This window comes from Diadema antillarum, unplaced genomic scaffold, assembly GCF_040938485.1.
Source record: "Diadema antillarum isolate AM-2024a unplaced genomic scaffold, OU_Dant_1.0 seq00000269_RagTag, whole genome shotgun sequence".
Lineage (NCBI taxonomy): Eukaryota > Metazoa > Echinodermata > Echinoidea > Diadematoida > Diadematidae > Diadema > Diadema antillarum.
Window position 1 is genome coordinate 613,344 of NW_027271305.1, and position 21,340 is coordinate 634,683.

Here is a 21,340-nt window from a genome sequence, read left to right on the forward strand (position 1 = left end):
AATTTTCAGTTTCATGTGAAGTTGGCTCTAAATATGGTCAAAGCCCAATCAACAGCTGAAGCAAATATGATGCCCATACAGGAGGTCAAAAGATGGCATCCAAACCACACATACAGACTACACGAAGATGCGAATCTATCTAGAAGTTTACCAAAAGGACACACGAAGGGAACACAGTGGCTACACGAAGATTTTGCCACCATTCATGAAGTTGCTGCTGGAGCCTGAGAAACTCCATTGCTGGTCATATGATGGCTTAAGATGCTCTCATGAAATTGTGATGAATGACCAGGTGTTTATACAATCAGAGCCGAAATTTGAACATTTCCTTTAAAGATCCTGTTTACCTTTGGGAACAGTGATTAAAAAAAAATTCAAGATATGACATTTAATGCATATGTGTAGGTCTGTTGTACCACAAAACATCCTATCATATAAAGTTTTCACGATAAAACCTAAAATATAAGGAGATATTTGTATTTTTCTCATTAAACCGTAACTGTAGACGGTTTAGTCTGGAAACATTTTTATCATAACTATTGTTCACATTTTGTATATATAACAATACTTAACATCGATTTTACGGATTCAGATTTTTACAGTGGTTGTTTCTATCCATAACTCAGATTTTAGAACTATTTTAAAGCACTAATGCTGGGTCTTCATTTCATCTGCAAATGGTAAATTATGCCTTTAATATCTTGTGTCCATCTTTGTTCATTTGAGGACAGTATAACGCCTGCATTAGAGTCCACATCATCCCTGCTATGCCTATCTCTTGCAAAGTTGTCATAAGATATACACCATAAGGTGGCGAGCAGTCCCTTCACAAACTGTCTCCATTTCAACAGAAATCCATTCTAATAGATGTGACGTTGGAATGTCACACACCACACTAGCAAACTTGTTACAGTACTCTGCATTGACACTCTTGAGCGTTTCTGTCATATACTTTTAAATGATTATCTCGGGGCTAACAATATAAAAAAAAAATGCTTTGCCACATAGTGAATACTAATTGCTATCATGTCAAAATATGCTTACACGAGTGTCAATATTTATCATGTTATAAAGACTTTCTTCACTTAGCTGCCCCCCCCCCCCACACACACACAGACACACACACAATAGAAAAAACGTTTCAATTGATCTTATGAGTATTAGTTGTAACTGCATGGTTATTAGGGTAGAAAACAAACTTGAGATCACTACAAACTCTCTCTGATTTTCATTCATATTACCCTACATAATTATGCACCATTGAATGCTGCTCCCCAGAGCCTATAGTGGATACTCACAGGAGATTGCCATCATACACAATGCCAAACTTTTGAACTTGTGATAATTGTAGTAACTAATGGCAACAGCCAGATGACACCCTATCAGCTGCAAGCATTTTTTGATGACCGCAATATTTGAAACCTTAACCCATTGAGGACGAGTCTCAATTAGCCTATACTCGGGCAAGTGTCTATGGGAAAACGCATGTTGTAGCAAAATCAGTCCGTCCTCAACGGATTAAATGACAGCCAACGGTATCAAGACCTGGACTTTATAACTGGACAGTACACAGACCACCAGGGGAAAGTGGCCGTCACAACACTTGGTTTCACTGGATTGTAATTTTGGCATTGAATCTGATGCCTGTTTGACAGGTCTTCAAAATCAACCCTTTATGCTAGATTGTAGGGGGATACTAAATTTGCATAGGAATAAAAAAAAGAAAGGATGTGATTCAAAAGTGGAATATTTTATGTAACAAAGAATAAACTTTCATGGCACATAACCCACTGGAAGTAATCTTTCATGGCAGAATATTAAGTACAGTTAGAAACATTCCATGTTGCTAGATGGAGGCCTACACCAAAGAATCGGCCATCTGCTGGCAGACTGAATCATTGCATCGTTACTACATTCACACCATCTCTGTGATTGTCTTCCCTAATAGGGAAACCGGTCTGTGCTGCTCCTTGCTCCAGCATCAGTCATCTCCATGGCGACGGGAGTCAGTATTCAGCGTACTCGGTGCCGTGGAGTCCCCGACAGATGAGACTGAATTCCTTCACCAGGGTCCTAACTTGCCTCTTGTTGGAGCGGTGTCTGCATTGGGAAGAAAACGAATGGGAATACAGACAATATAAAGCAATGTCAGTTTTTTGTTTTGTTTTTTGTTTCAAATACAGAGCCCTCGCATTTCAACAAACACAGTTACAACGAAATAAAATGGTTACAATGAATTTAAAATTCAGATCACAAAACTATCATCTATATATATTTTATACTTTACTGTTCAGCAATAATGAAATTTCCATATGACAAAAGAAAACTGCCAGTCTCACAAACTTTGTTATACCGGGAGTTGCCTATAATGTAAAAATATACATTTTCGGTGCGACCAGAAACAAATGCCAGAATAAAAGGTCACAAATACTTTTACTTGTTACAGTTGAACCTCTCGTATCCAGACAAGTCGGTACCGGGGCTCATCCGGATAAGGGATTTGGCCGGATACGGGAGACTCAATGCTTTATACATGTACATATACAGACACATGTACTGATGTAGCCCATTGTAGTACCACATGTAGTAATGTGTAAACTGCAACCTTTTCATTGTTACATTTGGGGATGTTTGGGGATGTCAAATGTAATATGTAATTCATGTGTGTTTGTGTAGGAGTTCTCAAGGAGTTGGGAACCCCCTTTCCTCCCGTAATTATTTAAAAAAAAATCACGGCGAGATTGCGTCCGTATAATAGAGAGATCCGGATAAAGGGAGGCCGGATAAGAGAGGTTCAACTGTATATAAAACATTTAAAAAAATATTTTGATTGCATGGAATTTAAAACCCAGGAAATTCATTTTACCTGGCGGAGCATGAAAGATTACTCGCACCAAAATTTCCACTTTTACAGCAATTATGCATCACTGCATTTCACACATACAAAAAAACAGTAGCATGAAAGAAGGACAATTACATCTAAAACAATATCATACATTCAAAAGTAATAATTGTGGCTGGTACTCAAATGCTGAAATATCAGTACGTTTATGCTAATAAAGGGCAATTTGTCAATCAGTTGCAATATAAAAAGATCAGGTGGAACACTGAAGTTCAGTGTGCTAAATCTAAACTTGGGAGTTCTTCATAGCTGACAACAAGTGCCACGTTATGGAAAAGATCTCATCCCTTAAAGGTTATTTTGTGTTGGTGGGTTTGTTTGAGATTAGCATAAGCAAATATCATGGACATGCTGATAGGAATGAAGTAAGTTGAACTACAATTCACAATGACTGACTGAAATCAACTAAACTTGCTATATTTGTAGAATAAACACGCAATAATTTAAATGAAAGACAATTCAACCTCTCCCATGTCCACAAAAGTACATGAATGTTATCACCTACTTTGCAAAAGCGATGACACCCAAACCAAAACACCAGGAACAGGTTAGAAATCACTGGTTTGACCTTTTGGCAAAAGTACAATGACCCTGAGCTACCTGGCGTCATTTGAACAATGTCAGCGCTCTACTTAGAGCGCAAATCCTTGATGTTGCAGTATCCGTGAAAACTAACATGGGGATACAGGAAGTACATTTCAAGTCTGTTGTTTTTTAGAACTGAAGTTACTTATTCAATACAAACTAAATGATGTACCAGCTACAAAAAAGTACGATGAACCATGCACAATGTAGTTCAGGTACGTAAGCTGCATACATCAGTGGCCAAACTACCTATGGCAACAAAATAGAGAGAAGATTTCTATCCTTTTTTGTGAAGCTGAATGCAATTTAGCTTATTTTGCAAATATTTTTGATGTAATTTTTAGTGGAATACATGTTTACTACATCTTACATTTGTAGCATTATTATCATCATTGTAATAGAATTGCAGAGACTCCAAGCCTTCTGCTTTGAGGCCACTTTTGCTAAGTCTGTGCAATCTTTGGCTCTAACTGTGTGTGTGTGTGTCTCTTAAAGCTGTATCTTGTAATGCTTAAAGGCATGATATAGTTTGGTTGAGATGGGGCTGCAGGTTTTCAACTCTTTTTTTTTTCTAAGAGATAATGAGAAACTTCTCATGAAATCTGAAAGAGCATGCAATTCTTACAGGAATTCAAAGTTTATTTGATGAAAAATTGGTTTTAAAATGGCTGAGATATATACAGAAAAAAAGAGGTCCTAATAAAAGGTGGGACCCACCTTTGATAGGACCCCTTTGTTATACTTTTTTTTTTTTGATATCCTAATCATATCAAAACTGATTTTCATCAACAACAACAAAAACAAAAACAAAAACCTTTGAATTCCTCTTAGAATTGAACGCTGTTTAGTATTCCATTATCACTGGTTTCTCAGTGGCTCAAAAAAATTGGAGGTTTAAAGCTTCATCTCAACTGAAACTACAATATACCATCCCTTTAAGGTTAAGCTTTCTCCCGCCCAACTTCAGTTTGGTCATATACTGAAAAATAAGGCAAAGAAAGCACCAAAGAGCATCGATATAATCCTAGCGTTTCAAGGTCCCTTTGTGGGCCGAGAACCCCGGCTGCAAGGGATGTTGTGTTTTGCTAACATGATGTGCACTATGCAAACATAGTGCACATGTTCCCATAGTCATAGTCTCCAGCTTGCTAGGGAGTCTAAGCGGGAGAATCTCCCCTTTAAGAGGTGCTTAGGGCTGGAATCTCGTGATTTGAATCTGGTCATATATATTTGATATGACTACCAGTATTCCTCCACAGGCAAGAAACATGTCCACATCAGTTGAAGACAACAAATGGGCATCTGACTTATACATGACCCTGCAGTTGGTTAATCGCAGATTGATTCATCAAATTATGCCCAGAATTAAAATCTTAGCCCAGGTGTTTCATGAGAATGGCAATAGAACAATCATATCAGAAACACATATTTCATGTTCAGGGGAAAGAGGGAATGTGACTTAATTGAAACCTTCCCTTATGGATTGTAAGTGTGGCATGACGTGATGGATGGTACGCATTTGTTCAGTGCTTATAATCAGTTGATTTGAATTCTGTTTCCAATGAAAGGTAAGCCGTTACAGGCAGTGAACAGAGTTTGCGTTTGGGACACTGATACCCAATCTAATACTGGTATGCATAAAGTTGGGTACAGGAGTGTTCCTGAAGCGCTTGACGTTACAGTATACTAAGTACTCCTTTGGGTTTGTTCTTGCACAGAATAACGAAGACTTCACACAATCACACAAAGTGGCTGAGAGGAGTATAACTACAGGGCTGCCAACATTGGAAACTAGTTGAGAGTGAGACTCCCATTGGCCAATGCTATAATTTAGGAGTCAAAATGAGTGAGATCAATAGAAATGCTTGCAAATGAAATAAAGTTTTAGAGTGAGAAAGGACCAAAATGAGTGAGAGTTGGCAGCCCTGTAACTATCAAGGTGACCTTTGTGTGTAAAGAAACTTCTAACATACAAACTGTATGCACCTTAACCCATTGAGGACAGACTTATTTTGCTACAACACGTATTTCCATAGACACCTGCCCAAGAATACTTGGGACTCGTCTTCAATGGGTTAACAGCATGCACTGCACACCATTCCAGAGCGCTCTAAACATTTGTGACAGTTTATAAAGAGTTTAGAGCCCATCAGGAGTGCTCCTGAACCTCGCCTTGAGAGGGACATAATTCTAAAGCATTCCAGGGCCTGATCATATGTTCATACAGAGTTTAGAATGCTTCAGGAGCACTCCTGGAGCTCTCTTAATGCCCTGTATAAATGAAATGACAGACACACACATGGGCGAAAATATCACAACACATGACCTGCTGGTCAATGGTAGACCCAACCTAACACAGCTGAGTTGTACAACACACCGAATTGGAAAAGTTATTGCCCCTAGCATCTGTTCAAGAAAACAATAAAAATAAATGAATAAAAAATAAAGGAAAAAATGCTTTGGCCAACTGCAATGGTAAACATGCACACTCACACAAACAAACAAACAAGAAAACACAAACCCAGTGTGATATACTTTAACTGGAAGTCAGGGAAATCCTGTACATACCTGCTTGTTCTATTAAAGTGTCAACTATCACACGTGTTTGCATCCCATGACAATAATTTCTGCTACATCCATGAGCAAGATATTGAGTCTGAAGGACTATGCACTGTGCACTGCTTCTGCCATTTCCTCTGTCATGAGGCCAACCCAGTGGCTAATGTATGTACAGGTGCCACTGGAGATGTCATTATGCTGGATTTTACACAACCTTAAAACAATATTAGTCAATTGTCATTACTACTGGCAAATCTAAATCTGTGCACATTTCCTAGGGTTCTCCATGGACAAAGAAAATATTCAGTTTACCACAAGGCACACCAGAACAATGCTAAACTAACTCATAGTCTGAGTTCCAGACACTTTGTCTCTATCACAGGGCAAAAATGCTGATCTTTAAAAGGAAGCTGCATGACATTAATGTAATTTGCAGCATTTTTTAAAGATATTTTTCTCACCAATTCTTTGATATGTATGGACAAATCAATATTCCCTGTGCATAAACATAATCATGCTGCTCGAACCCTACCCAATGGCTCAGGTCCCCTATGTATACATACAAACAGTACAAAGACTCTAATGAACTAACATATCAATTATTCAACTGCTATCCAAACTTCTTTGACATGTCTCCCTTTCAAATTCCTCTTTTTGTTTCAATTTCTATGGCTTGAATCTATCTTGTATGTCTTCAAAGGTGTTTGGCCATACAACTCGGTGGTTGTTACAAGTAATATTACAGATTAACTATACCTAGAATTGGACTACCAGTACACTGGTAAATTGGTCAATAGAAACTAAACCAATTCTTTTATAATAATATAATAAGGTCTTTTTTACCCAGGTAGCCTCTTCAGTGTTGCCACTGCTCTACCAGAGGGCCCTGCCATTATTATTACCCTAGCGTTGCCAGGTGCCCATTTATACATCTTGTAGGTCGAGAGGGACGTGATGGGTAAAACATCTTGTCTAAGGACACAAGCACTGGGCGGGACTCGAACTCGGGTCCTCCGATTGGGAGTCAAGAGTCTTATCCACTATGCCACAGCGCCCCCACAAGCCACGTGCATATGCATATTTTCTTTTAAAAACTTCATAAATGATTTTGCAGCAGCAGGGCAAGGAGACCTGCTGCCATGGTGATGCCTACATTCACATTACAAAACAAGGGCATATGCACTTGGTTTTATCTCTCTCTCTCCCTCTCCAATATATGAATGGATACAATACTGTACATATATGTATGTCATCTATCTATCTATGTACAGTCATGCCTGTCTGCAGTGGCCGCGTAAGGGAGGCAGAAAAAGTGACTGTTGCCGGCAGGTGGCCTCTATAGACAAGGTCTGTAACACAACTTTTCTTGGGGGGGGGGGGGAGGAGTGGCTGTACACGGCTGGTAAGGCAGGTTTGACTGCATATAATCGTATATGTATTAAATATATGCATCTGTTACCAGTACTTTGCTGACAGTAATGTGCATTTCCAATACATCCAGATTCCTTGGTGATTTGGTGACGATCCACTTTGAAAGTTTTCACGCTACAATGCACTCCCATTTTATCTAAGTCAAAATTCAGGTCCCAGAATCGTGAACTTTATATCTTTATATACTCTACTTGTTCTGCTAGAACAAACTTTCAAAGTAACAAAAGAAAACTGCCAGTCCCAAAGACTATGGCCCAAATTCACGAAGGTGGTACAAATGAAACCATGGTTTAAACCATGGACAAAAACCATGGAGCGCCAAGTGTCGCATGGAATATTTCGTTACGAAATTGGTCATTCGTCAATGACAATGACAACATTTTGTAACTAATTGAACATTTCGTCCATGAAATGATAATTTTGTTAATGAAACGGTCAATTTGTTGATGAAATGACCAATTTCGTAATGAAATATTCCGTGCAACACTTGGCGCACCATGGTTTTTGTCCATGGTTTAAACCATGGTTTTATTTGTACCACCTTCGTGAATTTGGGCCTTTGTGTTGGGGAGTTGCCTGTACCCATTGTGCTGATGGAACTGGTGATTCAAATGTGTTTAAAAAATTATTAAGATCCAGGTACTTGTCTGATAAATATTTATCTACTATCTATTGTCATTATGCTTCCATTCGATTGTTTCAAGTCTAATCTCTCAGACTCATGATTTGATACTTGTATTAATTCCACCAAACATTTTGTGAAAACAATGACTGGGAAAGAAAAGAAAGAAACTTGTGGGAAAATGTGTATAAGTTCACGTAACCTCTCAATTACCAGGGCTTTATCAGTACATTGTACTATCTTTAGTGACAGATAGTATATCTTTCAATTCTCGGAATGGGTATCATACCGCACTCATGTCCATAGTGTTCTATCAGCCACAAAACATCCTGAATGCTCTCAGTATGTGGTACCGGTAGGTGTTGACACACCCACTGATAGATTCAGTTAAACCCTTTATGTGCCAAGGTACCAAGCTTTGATAGCTGCTTAGTTTTTGTTTCTTGTTTTTTTTTACACTTAGTGCTCAGTAATCTATCCAAACTTGATCATGAAAAAAAATGAAATTTGACGGAATTCTTATTACATTTTCCTTATATTGTTGTCCATAATGACGACATGAAGTCTAGTAGTCTTCTTTTCCAGTGATGACAGCACCGAAACTTGAAAGAAATTGTTACTTTTGAATCAATTGTTTGATTTTCCTCAAACTTTCACTGATGTGTTTTACTAATACATGTGTATTGCTGCTTTTACTCAATCCACATTTATATTGGGTCTTTGGTCTTCTTTATGGGTTAAAGGGAACTCTGCTCTATACTGTGTTTATCATGAATATAACACAAACAGTAAAGAAAAAGGGAAAACATTTTTAACATTTCAGTAAAATCAGACACTGCATCTAAAAGTATGGCTTCTTGAGATTACGTGCTTCCGCTAACTAATGATTTATTCTACTTACAACAACTTGGCAAATGCAAATTTGAGATTTTGATGACATCTCCTGACAAACTTTCTACTGGTGACCTCATATTTTGTTATATACAGAGTATTCAGACGCAAAAAATTTATATAGAACAGTATAGCTCTACCAAAGCGGTATAGCTTTACGATGAATTTATACGTCTGAACGCTGACTAACGAAACAATGTATAATGAAGCAAGGGTCAGAGCATCGTTTTGAACTAGAACTTGATAACAAATCAGTATTCCATCATGTCCTTTGTGCGTCTGAACGTATGGCGACCATAGAATGGTATAACTGGGCGGGGTGTAATGGGAGCACGCACGAAAGGTGACCCCATAGCTGTCACTCATGACCACAACAGCATGCACAGTAGGAAACTGCACATCTATACGATGTTTTCCAGAACGGTCGAGATCAGTGTCTGAACGGTCTGTCGGCTATACGATGATTCTTGATACGTCGTTTCTTTATCGAGGTTTGGTGTAAACTGGCTTGCGTCTGAACAGGGGGATACATTACCATCTAACAAAAATCCATGTCTCATTAAAACCAACCAAATATCTGCCAGTAATTACTTCAGAAGGAAAACGGTATCCCAATAAGTTTTACTGCCCAAGCATCATGGGCATTGTAATTTCAGACCACAGAATTTCTTTAATTACGTTCTAGAAGTGTGATGTCCATGTAATGGAGGTAAGACAATTAATTCACAGTGCAGCAAATCCATGAAAGATGTCTGATTTAACCATCCATCAGGAAAGCTGGAGGTAAAGTTCATATTGAGACAGTAAAAACTTGATCATATATTTGAAATGATGGTCATTGTGAAATTAAAAAAGTTGATATCTCCATTACATGGACATCACACAGTTTGTTGACCCAACCCGATAGACTGACCCTAATCAGTGGCGGATCCAGAAGGGGGCGCACCCTCTTTATTTTTGGTTAGAACAAAAGAAATAAAAAAGAACAAAATGGGGGGGGGGGGGGGTGTGTGCGCTCCCCCTTTAATTTTGCAAAGGCGCCTCCCCTTTACAGAATTCCTGGATCCGCCCCTGCTCATACGGAATGACTTTAATCTCTGAACAAGCTTGAAACTGTGGAAGAGAAACCAAAAGTGGCAGTAGCCAAGGAAGAGGGCTGGCTGGCTTGTTCGGCTGAGTGGCTTGTTCAGCTGCTCCTTTAACTCAGTATCAAGGTGTCAATGAGCCGAGTCTGGAAGATATCTGCTTGGTGATCAACAATGAAAAAGGAGGTGTAGTTGCCTAATCAGCTTCTGAAAAACAGGAGTTAAACCTCCCCTCCTCAAGAAAAAAAAAGGAGGAAAAAGAACGCAAATCTTGTCAACAGCATGCAGTGGTTTACAAGACCATTCTTACATAATCATAATATTGTTCAGGGTGGGATTTCACGGAGCACGCAAACGATTTGTGAAGGACGCAGATGACAAAATCCAACATTCGGAAAAGTTTTTCTCCGAATGTGTTGCGACAATGAAGGCGAAAACTATTCTTGCGCAATTTGCCTGAAGTTTCCATGACGTATGTGCGAATGTCGTGTGTATCATTGCTAAAGTACAGAATGTTACGTACACGAAGAACACGCGACGGGTATGCGAACAACAAAAAATTTTCAATAATCATGGGAGAAAATGTACCCAAGGAGAGGTGGAAGCTGTCTTGAGTTGATTTTTTTTTCTTTCCTCTCATTTCTCTATCGTGTGCTTGCCTACATTTTTTTCTTAGGACCTATCTCCACTAGTAGAGCATTTGATTTTTTTTTTTTTGCAGTTCCTCCAAAACATAATCTCTATAGTTCAAATAAAATTTTACATACTTTAGATTAATTTTAAGTGTATTCTGCGATTTTGTTTGCATATCAAAAATTTCTTTCTCGTTGCTAGTCTTTAATTTCTTTTGTTACTATAGTTGTTAATAACTGTTTGATGTTTAGATGTATGCTACGATTTTTATTTGTAGAAAACATATAGGTCATACAACCCCCAAACGTGCGCTAAACGTTCGCAAGAATGTCTCAAAAGGTACGCGAACAGTTTGCGATTACGTCGTAAAATGATCGGAAAAACTTCGCAGATTTCGCGTAACATACGCGAGACATTCTCCAAAGTTTCGGAGTCTGTTTAGGGTTTCACGAACATTTTGCGAACATCGCGTGTGTCTTGCGAAGGTCTTGCGCATATGACGAAGCTTTAAAGACACTTTCAAGAACAATTCACGAGCAAATCACGACCAAATGTGCGGAAAAGGTTCGCAAAAAATTTCAAACTTTTTTGAAATTCTCGCCGAAGTAAAAACGACGTTTGCGAACAATTGACGACGCTTCCGAATCCTCACGTTCGTTTGGCGATCTTTTGCAGACTAAAATACGAATGCTGGATTTTGCCATTCGCGTCCTTCGCAAATCGTTCGCGTGCTCCGTGAAATCCCACCTTGAACAAGGTCATTGTAGGATCTAAGAGGGAGAAGAAAAAGCTAGCCATGAATAAGCTCATTTCATCTTGCTGAAGTTGATGATGCCTAAAAAAAAAAATGGTATCTAGGGGTGCGTTTATCAACTCACTTCTGGTGCAGAATTAAGGTTTTCAAACAACTTTCACAGAGTTTTGAGCAGTTGATAAACGCAAAGCTGTTTTGATCATGGTGTTAGAAATGCATTTCTGAGACACCGAAAAAAGTGTGATCGCAATGCACTTTAGTCAGAAATGCATTTATGTAGAGTTGATAAATGCAAAGTTGTTTTGAAACCCGTTTAGAGCTTGGACCTGCCCACGCCAATCACTGAAAACTGCACATCTCCTCTCCTTGGGTCAAACTGCATTGGAGCTGCGCAGTGGCAAGGCCTCCCAATCGACTCATGACAGAGTTGATAAATGCAACAACTCAAGAAACATGATCCGAAAGGCGTTTGCAAGTTTTAATAGTGGGTATTGAAACACATTCAAACATGGGAAAGTTGATTAACACAATCAAGCGTCAGGAGCAATCTACTGATGCATCGTATACAATGCTACAATTATATTTTCTTTGTGGAAATGCTACTGCAGTTGTTACTGTGAGACAGAGAGTAACAAGAAAGAAAAAAAAAATGGAATAAACAGATATGACTCCACGAGGTGATTATTCAATTGTCATTCTAAGCTTCTATTGATTGCTGCTTCGTAAACTCTTATCATAACAGCACCCACAATAGAGCTTGTACGAAATTTGATCACTTCTGCCGTGTAATAGATGGTCAAAATGTCATAAATAGTGGTTCTTGTTAAATGCAAGCAGAGGCTAAACTGTATGATGGTAATGACTTTATTATCTTGTTTCTATTTCAGTGCATCTAACTGCACATGGTTTCATTTACCTTGTCTACTTTTAATTATGCAGGTATATCATATAATGTACACAACAAAACAAACAAAAACACCTATCCACAACAGTTAAAAGCAAATAACACAAGATACTCTTGTGGCACAAGCTGGTCTTGTGAGCTATTGTGAGAGGTTTGACCCAAACCCAGAGGTTTGACCCAAACCCAGGGGCTAAACACCACTGATTGGGTCATACATAGCTTGGTAAACATCGGCCATCAGTGGACATACAGTGCTCCTAACATATCTGCGGAACAATCATGGCACCTTGCCAAATTCTCCCCGTCATCTCTGCAAATTTGCACTTATTGTTGTACTTGTACAGGTGGATGATTCCCCTTTATACCAAGCCCAGCAAGTTAATAATCTCTGCATTCAATCAATGAGAGCAACAAAATAGTGTTGGAGATATTGTTTATATCACTTATTTTGTTGTATCTGACTGAAATTAATCCACGTTCTGTGTGCCAACATAATTGTCCTCAAGTAATATGAATGGCAATTGAATGTTTCATAAAAAAGAAAACAATCAAATGGTCTTAAAAAAAAGAATATGGAATTAGCAATACCATATGTCCCCCCCCCCAAAAAAAAAAAAAATTACAACAGTACCCTCCACAATGATAACTTCAAAAATAGAGAAACAATCCAAATACAATTTCAGGGTATGAAACTATAACTCATTGCCCACATCTTACAGAAAACCACATTCGATTTGCTTCAGTGGTCAAAGAGAAATGAGGATCTTTGTAGAGCATGTCACAAACCATCCATTTTATGTCCATTGTGTTCACACATTAATGTGCAGTTCCAAGAGCAGCCAAGTGCTAAACTTGGGAGAAACAGGCCCATGCCATGTTCTACAAAGATCCACATATCTCTGTGACCACTTAACCAAATTGAATGGGGTTTTCTGCAAAATATACATTGTAGGTAAGATGTTATTGCATTCACAATCAGGGGAAACCAGAAGTGTGTGACCATGTACTAACTATTGAACTTCACAATGGAAGAGTATTTAAATAGCTAACACTCGATGAAATGGTAAGTGCATGAACTCCAATGTTTCCTCTAATGAGGCCACTCATATGAGATTCATATTCATCTCTCATTACAGGAAATATCCAGGATTGGTCAAAGTCATTTCACATGTGTATGAATGGAAGCTGAATTTTAGTGTGGATATATGCCTTGCACATCACATGTGGAAGTGATGCAAATGATTGATAATGGATATAACGTACCAAGAGTACATTATACCATTTATGCAAGAGCAAAGGTCAAACGGATATGCACAAAGGCACATCAATTTGATGCATCTAAAAAATACATATTACAGCTCTTAAAGGGGAAATCCAGTCCAGTCCACGTTACTCAACAGTCTGATAAGAAAGATGTAGAGTAAAATATTACTTGTAACAGTAAAATTTTGATTGAAATAGGGTGAAAAATAAGGAAGCTTTTGGAGGAAAACAGAGGCAAAAGAATAATAACCTTGCCGCACTCTAACTTTATTACCAGCTCAAGTGTGAATTTGGCACATAGATATTAGTCACTCCTCAATGTCAATTTCTAATGATATTTTGATGGAGGTTGGGAAAGTTTGCAAAAGGTCACACAAGTGTTGGCGAACTGTTTTTCTCCTTGTGTAACATCCTTAATTGCTTTTGTAAGGTTACAGATAGAGCAACCAGTCCACACAGGTTACCAAGCAGGCATTGTTTTGCAGTTGGACCAGAAAAACAAAACAAAACAAAACAAAACAAAACAAAACAAAACAAAACAAAACAAAACAAAACAAAACAAAACAAAACAAAACAGAATAAAACAAAACAAAACAAAACAAAACAAAACAAAACAAAACAAAACATTTTACTACTTGTATATGGTGTAGCAGTGAGAGGTGGATCTGTAGTGAGGTGATATTTGTGCAATGTGTCCTCTAGAATTCTACATCTTGAATGACAGTCGTCTCATCATTACTAGAGTGGTGGTACTTCATATAATTTCTGACATAGTGAGATACCTGATATGACAAGGTAATTTTACAGGTCCTATTCCTTTATGATATTCTTTTGTTTTCATCAATGATAAAAAAACCCAAAAAACTCAGTGGTTCCCAGTGGCTTGCTATAATGGGATTCCCATTTACTAGAAATTTGCTAGATGTCGTTTGTTCTAAAGACTGACAGAAATGTCACAGGTACGTGTGTACACTTATTTGGAATAGTCATAAAATATTGGATCCGTCAGTGAAGTATCATGGTGCATACATGAATTACAAGCACAAACTTGAATGTCAATAGACATGAGAAAAAAAAATACAAGTGAAAGGAAAATGTAGACCACAAAACATTATCTAATCTCATGGTGATTTCAGCAAATGTAATTTTAGATTTTGATTTGAAAGTTTCCAAACATGTACTTAATCTTATGTTTGCAGGAAAGCCATTTCAAAGATCAGATCCACCATGCACAAAAGCTTGATCCCAAAACCAATTTGTAAATTGTACTTTGGAACAATTAGCTTGTTCGGTTTATGGGAGGATCACGACTGTGTAATCATATGAGTGATTCATGGACACAATTCAAGGTTAGTAACAAACTGGAATGTTGACAAGTATCAAGATTAACAGCATATTTCCCAGAAATATGATCATGGAAACCCAAACATTTGTATATAAAATCAACATGCATTTACGTAGATGGCCATACTGTACTTACACTTTGATTTAAAGGGGATGGCTAGTGGGAATCAGTGGGAATGCTGGAGGATGATTGTTCCAATCCTTGTGGGATTCAGTTAAGAGTACATTATATATCTATTGTTGTGTGAAAATCATTTGCTTCAGAATGGTCTCATATTCAAGTAATGTGCAGTTTAATGTTTCCAGGTTAGCGTGCCTGGTCAGTGACAGGGCATTAATCTGCACATTACTTGAATATGAGACCGTTCTGAAGCAAATAATTTTCACACAACGGTACAAACTGTAGATATATAATGTACTCTTCAATGAATCCCACAAGGATTGGAACAATCATCCCTCAGCATTCCCCCTGATTCCCACTGATCGGTTATTAGCCATCCCCTTTAAAGTCAACAACAATCAAAAAGAAAGAAATTGATGAACGTCTTCTGTGTGTGTATGTCTGTCTGTGTATATGTGTGTCTACGTCTGTATCTCTGTAGCAGTGAATTGAAGAAACACTGATTACTTCTATACCTTGAAGGCATATGGAACACACTGAGCCAAACCATACAGGCAGTATTCTCCATTCAGCCTACCAGTTTTCTTCAAATACCAATATTTCAACAGTTCTCTCAGTGCTGGAGTGTAGAGTTTGTTGACCCCAGCCCAGAGGGCTTTCCCTATTGTGTATCTTGGTCACACAATTCCAGCGTGGAAGAGCCGTGCGGAGCAGTCGGAAACACGAGGTGTAATGAGCCAGCTTCCTGCCAGATCGTCAAATGTTTTCCTCAGGAACTATCCTAAAATCTCTCCCCAAATCGATATTGACCACACTGGTGGGTTGGAGTGGTTTTGACCAGTTTTGTCACAAAGGACAACTCTAGGGTGTCACCCACACACACGAACACTGTAGTCGACAGATTAAAGGATAACATCTCTGCTATCACACAGTAGAGACGCATCCTTTTCCACAGAATAAGACGGTTAAACTTATATCTCTTTCTGATCAGGGAGGTGGGATGTCTCACCTCCCTGTTCTGATCAGCTCTACCTGTTAGTTTACTGCCTAGGTGCAGCTCCAGAGAACCAGGGCGGAAAATTCAGCCTACAGGCTACAGTACCAACCATGACTCTCTCCAAAAATGCCACTCAGACCATGGAACACTATCATACTTAAACAGAAATGTGATGAAACACAGATGAAAGTCATGAGCACAAAACTGTCAATCTATTAAAAAGGCCTATCAGTCAGCTGAGTGTGAGATCCATTGTGTCATCTCAAGGTGGTATCACACAACTCCTTTATAGTCACCTCAACAACTAAACCAGGGCAGTAAAAGCACAGTGCCCCTGCGAATCCGTAATGTTCAAGAATTCACCCCTACACCATGAAAATGGGGCACTTCTAATGACAATGTTTATCACTCTACATGATTCTTGTGTTGAGCAAATACTTTTAACACCTCTAATAAAGGATGATGAGAAGAAATTAAAGTAAAGCTATAGGTGTACAGACATTATGTAATCAGTGGGAATACAATGCGTTATAAAATGTGCAATTCTATGTATTGTTCAGGTCACATACATGGACTTGACTTCTCGAGACCGTGGACTGTTTAAGAAGTCAGATGCTATTCATAGAAAAGAGGAAAGCTTCACCTATCCTACTGATTCTGGGAAGTGGTTTTGTAGTTCAGCAAATCATGATACCTGCTACAGCTTAATGTTCACTCATGTACACCAGGGAAACTAAATAAAAACAAACTAATACTGTAAAAGTGGATATTTTCGTGTGAATAATTATTTGCGCCTGGGCAGGTGAGATGATTTCCATGTGTTTTTAAGTCCGCAGAATCAGGACATTAATTACTGGTACATATGGCATGCAAAAATATTTGCATGCTCGCAAAAATATTTGCATGCTCTTATATTCTCGCTAACTTCTGGTTGGGTGCAATGCGTAAAATTTTCTACGCAGTGAAATTTTCCGCTTTTACAGCACATTTTTCCCTCAAGCATTAGCATGTAGAAAAAAGAAAAGAAAAAGGAAAGCACGTGGGAATTAGGGGTTCATGTGGCTTATTGTGGTAAGGTGCACACGATCCAAAAACAGGTGCAGAAGCTTACCATTAAAGGGTGTGTACAGTTCTGGTCGAGGTGAAGATTTAGCTTTTAACGTTTTGTGAGATATTCAGAAACCACTCTATGAGATGTCAAAGAGCATGCAGTTCTAAGGGGTATCAAAAGTTTGTTCGATGAAAATCGGTTTTGAAATGGCTGAGATATCCAAAAACAAGGTGAAACAAAGAGATACTAATAAAGTTGGGGCATGTCGCCTTTTATTATTAGCACTTTTTTGGATATCTCAGCCATTTGAAAACCAATTTTCATCAAATAAACGTTGAATCCTTCTTGAAATTACATGCTCTTTCATATTTCATAAGAGGCTTTTCATTATCTCACTTAGGAATGTTCAAAACATGAATCCCTCTACCTCAACCAGTACTGTACAGTCCCTTTAAAGACATAATTTACCATTTGCAGATGAAACAAAAACCCAGCATTAGTTCTTCAAAATAGTTGTAAAATGTGTCTTTGGGATAGAAACAACCAATGTAAAAATTTGAACCAGTATAATCGATGTTAAGTATTGTTAAATATACATAATGTGAACAATAGTTATGATAAAAAATGTTTCCAGACTCAACCGTCTACAGTTATGGTTCAATGAGAAAGATAGTGATACCTTCTCATATTTTGGGCTTTATTGCAAACCTTTTATATGATAGGATGTTTTGAGATACAACTGACCTACGTATACTGTAAAAGTGGACATTTTCTCGCATTTCATGTTACACGAAATTAGCGTGAAAATAAAAGCATGCAAATATTTTTGTGTGCCATATGTTCCAATAGTTGACATCTTGATTCTGCGGAATTAAAAGCACGGGAAACTCTTCTTATCCAGCCGAGCGCGAAAAATTAGTCACGTGAAAATATCCACTTTTACAGTATCCATCAAAAGTGATATCTTGAACATTTTTAAAATCGCTGCTCCCAAAGGTAAACAGGACCTTTAACATAATCCTAACAGTGGCATAAGCCCAAACAGATGTGGTCACGTGACCAAGAACCAGAATTTTCACATCTTGGATGTGAGCAAGCATTATACCTTAGAAAGGGTCTGAGAAGGGATGGGTAGAAATTTGATGAAATAGACTTCTGATGCGGTTTTTTTTTTCTTTGGGCTGTTTGCCGAGTTTGCAGGTAGTTGCTTATCAGCTTCCAAATACATTGTACTACCAAGACTGTGAAAATAACTTGTGATGCTGTATACTGTAAAACGAGGAATGTTCGCATGCATTTTAATTTCGCGAATTTCACGAGCGCCAAGATTAAAATGCACGCGAAATTTCTTGTCTACACTATATGCATTGAACGCCAGCGGCAATTTGCGAAAATTTCATGCCACGAAAAAGGCCATAGGCTCCAATTCGCAAAAATTTCGTGCCGCGAATATATTGTGTTTTACAGTATTTTTTTTCCCTATCAATATTTCTTCTTTTTTTTTCAGTGAAAATGTTCAGTAATTCAAAGCTTGATCCAAGAGGGCATTAAACAATGGTAAGTGACAACTCACTTGAAACTAACACACGCACACACACATATGAAAACAACAACAACAACAACGACAACGACAACAACAACACAGCCAAACAATGCAGAGGGAAATCCTTATTTTATGAAACAGCACAGCAAACTCCACTTGCCCAATACATCAGTATAGGTCAGGTGACTTCCATTGACGACCTCAGTAGTTCTGGGTTGGGTTTTTTTTTTTCTTCTGATTTCTGGAGCACGCTTCCTAGTAACATACTGTAGTACTTGGTGATACCACATCTGAATTATTTCATTTTGTAGCAAGTACATGTGCTGACAGTCGCAAAGGCAAAACTGAAATATGATTATGCTAGTCTGTATAAAAAAGAAAGAATAAAAGCCCCAGTAGGAAATGGATGTGAAACTAATGGTGTACCTGTCAAAGCTCTGGTGGATTTGTTGAAATCTACTGTAAAACCAGAATTTTTTTGTGCGCATGAGACTTTTGTGAATTTCACAAGGAGCCAAGATTCGCAGAAGTAAAATGCACATAAAAGTGTTTGTCTGCACAATGCATTAAATGCCAGTGGTGATTCGCAAAAGTTTCATGCTACGAAAAAGGCCATACAATCGTAGGCTCTGATTTGCTTAAGTTTCATGCTGCTAACGTTTTCTGGTTTTACAGTAAAACTGCAAGTCGGGACAGAACATCTTTCAAAATGAAAACTTCCCTAAACTGCACCATGACTGCACGTATGAATTTTTGTATTTGCTGCAAGATTGAAATGCTGAAAACCTGTTCTTTATGCAGGTTACCCTCTATTTAGGAGCATTTACATCGGCATAAAAAAATAAAAAAGATAAAGCCACCCGCGAGTTTACCGGCCTTTCGCAAAGTGTCTCTTGTTACAGCAACCTCCACAAGTTCCCAGATCTTGGGTGCAATTTGCTATGCATGAAAAGGGGTATTAGAGATGGCTGATTGGCAGAGCATGGATAAACTCTGTGAGGTGAGTTAGCCTCCAGATGTTTGGGAAACTACAAAAGAGTTATAAAATTTCACCCAGATGAACAAGTTGAATGTGTGATCTTCGAGGATGAGGACAAATATGGTGCTTGTGCAAACATTTTTAGATATCTGCAAAAACATGTGTTCCTGCAGGTGCTAACGATTTGTGTATCAATTTCAGATCAAACAATGTGTAACTTGAGTGACCCTCATAACACGACAAGGAGTATACCTGGTGCCTTGAGAAATGTGTTCAGCAAATATGGCCATATTCAATGACAATGACTCAGTTTCATTTTACAGCTCTATTGTTACCATCTGGTAAATACAGCAATATTTACCTTCCTTGTAAAGTCAATATTTTCTTTCGCTTTTTTTTCTATAGGTTTCTCAGAGATTTTCTTGAATTTGTTGGTACCTTCGAGGGGGCATTATGAATCTATGACTTGTTCAACATGCCACGTTTATGTTTACACGCTACATCAACTGGAGTAAAAACTTAATAGGTACATGACGGGATTAAAGAATGGATAACAGTTTACCTTACACTGTATTCTAGGAGCTGTCCAACTTAACCTGTCTTACATCCTGAATATTTTGATCAAGATTAGTGGAAGGGTTGAAAACACACACACACAAATAAACAAGAACAAAACAACCCCCCAAAAAACAACAAACAAACAAACAAACAAACAAACAAACAAACAAACAAAAAAACAAAAAACAAAACAAAACAAAACTTGGTTTTTAGGCACACCTATTCTGGCAAATGTTGACACCAGCCTTATCTCAACTAATGGCAAGTTTGTGTATATACTAACTATGAAAGTAATGTTTTAAATCTGAAAGCATTGGAACAAAAGACATGGTTGATCTCTCCCTTTAAATTGGCAAGGCAAGGTTAATAACTTACCAATTGTGGGTAATGAGCACCCAGGAGAACAATTCACTTAAAGTGAAGCACCACTCCACGTCCTTATACTGACTTTGTTCAAAAGAATAAATTCACACATATGGAACAAGTAGAGATTGAGAAGAACTGGACAAGTTGTTTTTGTTTTCATGTTTATATGTCATCTTAGGAATTTGACATGTTTCAAAAACCCAGGAATTTAAGTCACAATCACATATAAATGTGAATTCAACAAAGGGACGATGTCCTTACCTCACTACTTTTCCATCAGTTTGAATGTAAACACATCTGATATCCCTTATAACAATGCTATTCAGAAACCAAATTCCCTTCCTGTCAAAAGTTGTTTAATGCTGAATAGACAGTTTCTGTAAAGTGTAAAATGAGGAAGTATAAATTCTATAACACTAGTAATTTCCACTGTATTGTTTTTCTGATCTTATTCTGATTTATTAGTCAACTTTAACATATAATACAGTATAGGCCTACAGTATACTGTATTACATGTTTCTATGCTGTAAGCTACATCTTTGCTTCCTTTTTTCTTTTTTCTTTTTTGGTAACTTCAAGCCAATTTCTACTTTAAGGCCATTCCAGGTTTTAGCATGCCAAGCGGTGTCATTTCATTGTTGCTAGCAAAACAGAAACTGCCTGGTAATTATACCAATTCACCCCATAATGAACTGCCTGCCGAATAACATACAGGATAAAAAAAAAGTATAACTTGATATCGATATACACAC

The 21,340-nt window shown here is 38.0% G+C and overlaps 1 protein-coding gene across 1 annotated transcript in view; it reads right to left on the minus strand.

Moving 5' to 3' along the window:
• Positions 1 to 1,815: 1,815 nt before the first annotated feature.
• LOC139729917 (importin-13-like) overlaps positions 1,816 to 21,340 on the minus strand; it is a 122,500-nt gene continuing 102,975 nt past the window's right edge. The window contains exon 26 of the mRNA XM_071640834.1: positions 1,816 to 2,100. Coding sequence (XP_071496935.1) covers positions 2,007 to 2,100 — 94 coding nt within the window. The 3' untranslated portion in view covers positions 1,816 to 2,006. The remainder of the gene's footprint in view (positions 2,101 to 21,340) is intronic.